Here is a 10,226-nt window from a genome sequence, read left to right on the forward strand (position 1 = left end):
GAGCCCAGTCAAGATCCCTTAACAACCACAAACTTATGGGAGTTACTTATGGGAGCAGACCAACAGGTCTTTTTCCCCACGGAGAGCCTGAACGGCTAATGAATGTAATTAGTAAAACACGTTTTCATAAATAGCTTCTGAATTAAATGAACAAAATTGTACTTCCTCAAGGGTGCTGATATTGATCCAACCTGACTTCTGCCAAAGCAGCAATTCTCAAAGCGTGATCCAGGAATCTCAGGAGTTCCCTGTGACACGTTTTGGGTCCGCTATAAGGCACTTAACAACAACATAAGGTCAAAAGTGTCTGGTGTGGTGCTGTGGGCTAATGCGTTAGACTGCAAAGCCGTCTGAACTGCAAGGTTGGTTGTTCGAGCTCACCAGCTGCTCCTTGGAAACCCTATACAGGGTCGCTAAGGGTCAGAATCTACTCAACAGCACTTAACAACAACATACGGTCAAAAAGGCACTCTGGTAGCATAGTGGTTACGAATCAAGCTGCAAATCTCAAGATCAGCAGTTCAAAACTACTAGCGCTTCCATGGGAGAAAGATGAGGCTTTCTGCTCCCATAAAGATCTGCAGCCTTGAAGACCCTGTGCAGGGTTGCTATGAGTCAGAAGCAACTGCATGGCACACTACCACCACCATCACAAGGTGATCAGTTTTATAAAAAACATCATATGCTAAGAAAACACAAAAAAATTATATGCTAATTGTCTTGAAATCTTATTTTCTAACAAAGGTGCAATCTATTTCTCCAGAAGCTAAACAACATATGATAATATTTACTGCAGACTCAAATATGAAAATCCAACTGTTTTTCTATGAAGCCATGTAGTAAAAAAATTTGTAAAACAAGGGTGCTTTTCTGAATATAAGTTTGCTTATTCTGGTAAAATACAAGGAGTATATTATGATTATCTTTTTTTAAATTAATAACTAATTTCTTTATGTGTGTATGTGTGCATAAAAGCTCTTTGGAGTTCACAATAATTTTTACAAGTATAAAGGAGTCCCATGACCACAAAATTTAACAGCTGCTATGCTAAAGGACTTCTGCTGTGGCGCTGCCAGTTAATGTGGTAAACTGCAATATCGGTTTAGGCTGTCAAGGCTGGCAGTTCCAACTCACTAAGTGCTCCCTGGAAACCTTGTACAGGGTCGCTATGAGTCGGATCCCAACTCGATGGCACTTAGCAACAACAACAACAAAATATATGAAGACTGAACAAGATTGTTAAGTTCATAAAATTAGTAGTACTATCTGACAAGCAAGGAGACCTGGTGTGGTGCTGTGGGTTAATGCACTGGACTGCAAAGTTAGTTTGAACTGCAAGGTCGGCGATTCAAGCTCACCCAGCTGCTCCTCGGAAACCCTACACAGGGTCACTATGGGTCGGAACCGATTCAACGGAACTTAACATCTGCCAAACAAGACACGGATGTGCCTAACAATAGTCTTTAAGAATGAAACTACTACATTCCAAAATTTAAAATCTTATATGAGTTAATGTCACAAGGGATAAATTAAATGGAACTTACTGTCTCTCCTTCAATAACAATTTTTTTTTTTTAATGAAGTTTTTAAAAGTATCCCTAAAGTAAATTAAGGTAACCTTTAAAAGCCTAAAGGCCTATCACACAACCCAATATAGCTAGTATGAACAGTTAAAAAATAAAGCTCCTTCACAATTAAGTGTATTTATTTAAACACAAACAAAATTATCTAACCTATAACATCCTTCCAATTTTATAATTTTTCTTCCAATAAGCAAAAATTATTTCAAAGGCGGTTCATTTTGTTAAACACAATTCTTTTAACATAAAGCTTATGAACAATTAATACCTCAACTGTACTTTACAACTCCTTTTCACAAATATATATGCAATAGTAGGGAAATAATGAGAAGACAAAATGGTTTTAAGACATGTTACTGGAAAAACAACCCACTATCTAATAGCATCCATTTCTTGATAGAGATAATGATCCACTCCAGTGAAATAAATGAGGAAATGGGTTTTGGAGTCTAGCGTGCCTAGATTAGAATCTTGCTTCTGCTACTTTCTAGCTATTGTTTCAAGTTTTTAAAACCCAGTTTCTTCATCTGTAAACTAAGAGTAATATTATCTACTTCAGATGATGTTTAAGATTCAAATGAGTAAATACATGGAATGCATTCATAATAGTGCCTTGCACATAGTAAACATCCAGCTTAACTATTAGATGTGATTTTTATTATTGCTTAGTAAAAGCATAAAACCATTAACATAGTCCTGAAAAGAATATAAAAGAAACCAAACTTTTTTAAAATGGTAAAAGACCTCGATTAGCCAGTATTTACTTTCAACTACTATCACAGTTTGGCCACAATAAACCACATTATTTTCTCATTTAAAAAAGCTACTTCAATAGTCAAAACAGTAATTTAGGATCTATCTTTGCTGTACATTGAAACTCACAATCTACTCTTCATATAAATCTACTTTTGCCCTGCTAGTATTAATAAAGGAGCTCTGGTAGTGTGGTGGCTTTCTGTTCCCGTAAAGATTTACAGCCTCGGAAACCCTGTACAGGGTTGTTGAGTCAGAAACAATTCCATGGCATACAACTACCAACCACTGTTATTATTAACAAGATTTCATATATTTTGTAGCAGATGTGTTTGAAAAGGAGAGGAGGCAATAAATCTTTTATTCTGTCAATATTCAACAGAAAAAAATCTCCTGGATGAGAGCTGTATCTCACCTCATTCTTGTTAAAGAGTAACTAACTACTAACTTATGCAACCTTGTCTATGAACACATAACAATAGTTGACCATAAATTATATTTTCCAAAGTAAAAGGAGACACTTTTAACAAGTACGCTGGAACTAAAGACTTGTTCCTGGCAAATCTGGATATGGTCTTCCCAAGTATGAAGGAATCGGTAGCAACCCGATGTACAGGCATAATACATCATTACTGTGTTTGTCCTATCATAAATTGGACTATATTGTTAAAACTTATGCATTGACAGCCAGGGGGCATGCTTAACGGATGTTTGATGATGCATGCAGGGAACTGTAATCATTGAAATAAAACAAAATAAGATAGAATGAATGGTAAGCTAATGTTCTCCCATGGTAACTATCACATAATTCACAATAAAAATTAAAAAAGAAAACCAAAACCTTAATGTATTAGAGAGATAATGTTAACAAAAGCAATATGTAAATACATTTAAATCCATTCTCAAAATATGTTTGTTTCCTTTTAGTGTATCACAAAGAAAAAATAAAAGTCCAAAGTTTCTCTAAGAAAAATGGAGTGTTTTCTAAGGCAATACTTACAAAACTCCTTAGCCACATCTTTCTCTCATTAGCTGCTTATGAATCTTAAAGTAATATAAATTACAGCTAAATATATAGAACCTACTGTAATCACGTGGTTCTATAGTAAATGGTAACTGAAAATGTGGCAGTAAGCAGGGAAAGCATTCGGCGGGCATATATCTACTGTTTAGAGCCAGTGCTCATTCTGATTGGTAAGTGCCTGTACCAAACTGTCAATCTGAAAATCATCTCTGTTTTAATGGGTACATAAACCTGTTAACTCAATTAGCAGCACATATAGAAAAAGTCAAGTATATGCAAAACTAGCACTATAAAGAATGTCATATAAGGGAATATGGTATATGTAGGAAATGTAAAGTATACAAATACAAGTGTGACCAGCACTAAAGAGAAACACAGAGGAAAATGCATAATCCATACTCTCTCCAAGAGTTTATAATCTAGTAGAGATAAGTAATTCATATAGCCTCATATAAAAATAATTGGTTTTAGTATGAAGTGATATCCCTCCCCCTGCCCTAGCAAATATTCCAGAGTTAGGAACTGCATAAACCCGCATTAGAATTAATCTAGCTTCCTTAAATATACATAAGACAACATGCAAATGTTAATACAAGAGTAAGTATTAAAAGAGTATCTGGACAGGCACATATTTAAAATATGAAAACATGTAGCTGACAATTAACTTTTCAGTAGAAAAACATTAAGTAACATCAGTGATACGCTACAGGATAATGCTATTCATAATCTAAAGACAACTAAATGATTATCCTTATGAACAAAGGTTATATGGCAAAGAAATGGAGTAATTGTTCTCTTCTGAAACAGGTAAATTTCCAGTTAATATCCACAACAACCTGAAGAGCTTCTGAATATTTTTATACTAATGTAATATATTTTTTTTCAATCAACAATTCATACCCATTTAATTTTAAGAGATAGCTAATTTGAACATATATCAATCAAATGTTAGCCATTTGGAGATATGTTAGTAAATAGTAAAGTTCTTTCAAATCATGTACCTAGTAAACTTTAAATAAGATTTCAAAGCAATCCAGCCCAATTACTATTTTGCTTTTTCATAAATTTAGTTCACACCTCTCCTCTTTTAGTCTCATTAATCAAATACGCAGAAGACAAAGAACTATTTCTATATTGCCTCAAACTCCTTTCTGGAAAACAAGGGATTCATTTATAAATGAACTCTTGACTTTCCCCTTTCATTTAGTTTATTCTCTGCATATTAAAGAAGCAAGAATCATGACCTCATTCCCAACTTAATGAACAAGAAATCGAACCTTAGAAATAATGTTGTTTGGAGTGAACACTTCTAACCTATTTCCTGCTTTCTACTATATTTGAGACAGCAGATCCTCTAAAAGCCCATTTGTAATCATTTCAGAAAGTCTTTTTTGAGGTGAGGGGTTACAGCGAAAGAGAATCAAAGATACTGTGGATATGAAAAGGTCATATGTGACATCTAAGGGCTGAAAATGAATACCTTAAAGGAACATTGATGTTACTCTCTGATCACAACAGGTACCTTAAGAAGGAGACAGCTCTCTTGCAAATGCACAATGAGTGAGAGTACACAGCTATTTAGTGTAAGTAAATTTTATAAAACAGTTTTCTTAAATGTGTCCCACACACAGTACTGATTAGGAATAGCAGCTAATTTTTTAAACACCAACACAGCACATAATCATATTACCATTCACTAATAGCATTTTTCCTAGGGAGCAATTACAATCTCAACCAATCTTATTAGTTTCATAAAAAATTTGTTAAAAAGATATAAAGACTAAAAGCTCGTTGGGAATAAAATAATAAGAAAGGTCAATCAATGAAAGGTTGACAGTCTAAGTAAAGATGCAATTCTGAGATTTTGAGTTTTGTTCTCTATTATGACTGACCTACTTTTTCATGACTTACTCGAAAGACAGCTAAAACTGTAGTGAAAATTGGTATGAATTTTCTGTTTTCTATATGATTTAAAAACCACTGTTGATTTATACATATGTTACTACTAACTTTTGCTAGGGTTTTTTGTGGAATTCTTGTCTTTACATTTTATATCCATTTCAAAGTGAATCTGTTGAGGAGTAAACAAATATTTATCTATTACTTTAAATACAATGCAATATTTAATTGTCAAGTATTTTTAAATTATTAAATTCAAAACAAAGGTAACTCTCAAGTTAATCTGTTCTTTCAGAAACCAAGTGTCTAATTCACTATTTACCTGGTGGTGGAATCAGAGGTGGAGCAGTGCTGACAGTTGGAGGAGGTGGAAGAAATGGAGGCGGTGGAAGGTGGGTGGGAGGAGCTCCTGGAGGGAAAAACGGAGGTGGTTTGCTAAAATTGCTGTCTACTTCAGTAGCTGATCTTTCAGAAAGAACCTAAAATTAGAGCACAAGTTCATTATAAAAATGAGTACATCTGTCTAACATTAAATCAGTAAACTCATTTTGCTTGATCAAAAAAAATATTAAAGGTATCTTTATTAACATACATATATTTATTTGTTATTGTTGTTAAGTGCCGACCCACAGCAACCCTGTACGGTGTTTCTGAGGCGTGACTGGTGAGCCTGAATCGCAGACCTTGCGTTTCAAACAGACTTTGCAGGCCACCTAATTAACCCACAGAACCACACCAGGAATAAGTATATTTATTTGAAGGGATAATATTTGTGTGTGTTGATATGTGTGTATACACATTTTCAATGTCTATATTCAAAGTCTAGAAGGAACTGATTTACCACAAAACTCTTAACTCACAAACACCTATTTTATAAATATAATGAAAGCTATCAATTTTACCTGACAAAAATACTCAAGACAATGGAAGCATTAGCCAAAGATAACTAGCATTAAGCAATTAGCCTGGCAGAAGAGTCAGACAGTCACTGAACAAGGCTTTCATCCTTAGGTTGCAAAGTAAGGGACTATGAACTTTGCAAGTAACAACAAATACATAAATAATTTTTTACTGTGAACCTTGTAACTTTAAAGTAAGGGTTTATACTTTTAAAAAACTTGACCTGCTATGGCACTGTAGGATAAGCAGCAGACTGATTACCTACGAAGTCGGCAATTCAAACCTACCAGCAGCTCCTCGGAAACCATTTACAGAGTTGCTACGGGTCAGAACACACTCAATGGCACTTAACAAACATAACTTGGAAAACTAAATTAGAGCACTATGTGTTATAATGCTTGTTTTTGTCAACAGGAAAAGAGTCAGGCAGGTTAAGCCCTCCAAACCCACTGTGACACAACATGAAGGTGAATGACATCTAACTTTGGATGTCTCCCACAGTGACTGTGATGTGCAGAAATAGTCCGGTTGTGAATTTAGTCTATACTTTTCCCATCCTAACTAAAACACAGCATTTAAACACATACTCACCCCACCCCACCCTTAAATTAACTTTTCCTACATTTAACTATAACAATTTTAAATAATGCTTCTACTAATATGTACTTCTTAGGGTAAGGAACAGAGAAGTATTTTAGGAAATCATGGCATTTTAGTGGTTGGAGAGAGAAAACAAAGACTAATATATTACATTTTCGAAATAATTTGTAGTTTTAAATATTTTATATGTAATTTAAGGTAGAAAGAATCAAAGCATTTGATGTTTTTTAAAGTACTCAGAAAAAAAGTATATGAAAAAGTGTCACTTAAGATATAACTTGATCATAGAAAGTCTGTTACTTAAGTTTTAACTAGAATTTTCCAATGACTCATACTCATCTTTTTACATTTTTACAACAATAGGAAATGTCTTCTCTCAGATATACGACATTCTGACATATCTACACAATATAGCAAAGCACCATGGCTTCACAGTATAAGCACAGGACTGCAAATCACAGGGTCAACAGTTTAAGACCATCAGCCACTCCGAGGGGAAAAGATCATGATTTCTGCTCCCAGAAAGATTTTAAAAGCTTTGGAAACCCTATACAACATGGTTGCTATAAGTTGGAACTGACTCAACAGCATTTAACAACAATATAATGCGGCTATCATGGAAAGGTTTTAAATCATATTTTTTAAGAATATGGGAAAATGCAAATGACAATTTTTAGGTGAAAAAGCTCAACCAAAAGTGTAATCATAATATAATGCTTAGTGATAAGGAAGAGATGGAACATAATTTTAAGAAGGTTATCTTCAGGTGGAAGGCTTATTGGTGATTTATTGTCTTCTTAAACTTTTATTTTCCTTTTTTAATGAACCCATAGAATTTAGGTTACAATAGGGGAGGAGAGGAACAACAACACTTACTAATATTCAATTATAAATTATAACAGGAAAATGTTTATACTAACTATAAGGGTGACTTGGTGCACATTTACATATCTTTGTTAGCACCTATAGCATATCTATTGAGAAAATTAAGTTAGAACATGGGTATAAACTTCCAGTTACAAATGGTCATTGACTCTGGAATACTAAACCTGTATGTTGCTGTTTTCATTTGCCCGTCGTCTTCCTTCTACTCTGCTGATAGTTATGGTCTGACCAATAACATCGATTGCCCCAGGTAATCTCCTGTAATATAAAAACTGAATCTATTTAGTTTCATCTAATTAGCTATTTGAAAAAGAATAAAAATATTAACTGCAAGTAAAATCTAAATCCTTTCACAACTATACTTTAAAAACAGATGACAACACACATTCAAGAATCTTGGCTAATTTATTTGCATCTCACTACTGAGTACTCCCACTAAAAACTACATTTCGTAAATAAGCTAGAAAGAACATACCAAACAATAATCATAACACTGAATTATGAATTAATAGATTCTTTCTTCTAAAATGTTAACAGTCTCCAACTGAATTTACCTTTATTGAATTGAAGCAGGTAGTAGATGTGAGATAAACAGAAAAAAAATGTGCTGGCCAATGTAACTATAATAAATATCATAGTTCTATTAAAGAAACATACAAAAATTTCCCCAACGAGGCTTGAAAAGAAAGAATACTTAATTTGAAACAAACAGAATGTTTTCTGTATTGATATAATCTGAGCGTTAGAAAATATAAAAAGAGATGCAATTTTTCATTCCTGACAACTTGTCTTCAGATAGGAAAAATTAAATGTCTCTCCTATCTCCAATTGTGTTCCTTAAAAGTTTAAAGCATATGATGATATGAAAAAATAGTCTACCACAACAATGCTGCAAGTATAATAGGAAAGCTTAAGTTACAATTTAAATAATAATACTGCTAAACCTACTACATACTTGATTATAGACTTAATGAAACTATATATACTTATGAAACACAGGAGACTTCTGAAAAATTCTGTGTGTCACCTTTCTAAGAAGTAAGGCAAGTAAAATACCAAACATCCTTCCACAACCACCAGTTAAGGTTCTAAAATCACTAATGATAACATTAGGTGCCATTTATTAATGACTACATGTTCTATTTTAAACCTTACTTAACTATATAATTTGTTTTTTATCTTCAGTATAGTACCATTTGTTTATTTTTAGTATATTATTGTTATTTTCAGGTTAAAATTCTTTTTTTTTTTAATTGTGAATTGACTGAAGATTACAGGGCGGATCATCAGTTTTACATTCAACAAATCATACACCTTGTTTCACTACAATGATTATAATCCGCTCCGGTACCATTAGATAACAGTATTTCTCTCTATTCACTTAGCTCCTTGTGTTTTTTTTTTTAAAAACACTCAGGCATATATAATAATTTACACCACCAAAGGGTACCTTCTGCTAGTCTGTCTCTGGCCACCAGCTCTCAGACTCACTCTTTTCACAAATCTCAAGTATTCAGCTGCTTCCCCTCTCTCCATGGACCCATCTCTGCCTCCAGCTCTGGTGTCCCTGCTTCTGTGGATAAGGTCTAGCATTCCCCTTGTGCTCTTCTCCCTTGATGGTCCTAGGGTCCTTTGCTTCTGCACTGTAAGATTAACTGCCCCCGTTTTTGTTACAAAACTTCTACCTTTACAATTATGACAGTCGCAATTAGTCATGATAACAATTACTCACTATTGAAATATAAGAATCTTGAGAACAAAAAAGATGGTGGATCGGGTGAAAATGTAGCAGAGAGCTCCACTAACAACACAGAATACCCGACCAAGCAAGCTCAGGGGATGGTCCCAGATCTCTGAACCACATACAAAGGAATACTTAGAAGGTTGGAAGGCTCACAGCTGGGGGAATTTGTGGCAGAAGCAAGGTATCTATTGCTTTCTAGTCCGGGACGCTCGGCTGCTCCCGGAGCCGCCATCTTGGGTGAGACCACATGGCAGAAGGATTGGAGCAGCGACAGAAGCCTGGAAGAACCGCTGAGATAAAGGTGTGGACATTCTTTTCTTTTGATATCTGTTCATTGGTCCCTTGCTGTCTGTACACCTCCATTCTGGTAACTATAGGGGTGCCTGAGCTAGTGGGCACCCCAACCCCACCCTCGGAGGGTTCTACTACGCATGCGCACAGATCTCCTCGAAATTTAAAGAGACAGTTTCCAATTAAAATCAGACAGCCACAGCCGGCCTTGAACTGTTTCCAGCTAGAAAAACGTCCTGAATGGTGATTATGGAGTGGGACGAGCAGACAAAAGAGGAAATAGCAAACAAAAATTAAATCCTAAGTTACATCAAAACGACCAACAGTGGAATCATGAAACTTCTCAGGAAGAAGAGTGAAAAGGGAAGCCCATTTCCTGATCACATCTACCTGGAGGCATTCAGAACGCATAAAAAATACCAAAATACACACCCATCTAATTATTAAGGCCACAGAAAACCCCTGAAGATGCCCAAAAAACAGAAGCAGACAACCATATCTGCACATGTCCAGAAACGAGATAAAGTGACTGAGGCAAATGAGCTGGAAG

At 34.9% G+C, this 10,226-nt stretch overlaps 1 protein-coding gene across 1 annotated transcript in view; it reads right to left on the bottom strand.

Annotated features, from left to right (window-relative positions):
- Positions 1 to 10,226, bottom strand: part of FIP1L1 (factor interacting with PAPOLA and CPSF1) — a 127,480-nt gene that overhangs the window by 41,237 nt on the left and 76,017 nt on the right. The window contains 2 exon segments of the mRNA XM_006868064.1: positions 5,579 to 5,735; positions 7,806 to 7,899. Of these exon segments, the coding sequence (XP_006868126.1) occupies positions 5,579 to 5,735; positions 7,806 to 7,899 (251 nt within the window).

The sequence above is a fragment of the Chrysochloris asiatica genome, unplaced genomic scaffold (assembly GCF_000296735.1).
Source record: "Chrysochloris asiatica unplaced genomic scaffold, ChrAsi1.0 scaffold00115, whole genome shotgun sequence".
Taxonomy (NCBI): domain Eukaryota; kingdom Metazoa; phylum Chordata; class Mammalia; order Afrosoricida; family Chrysochloridae; genus Chrysochloris; species Chrysochloris asiatica.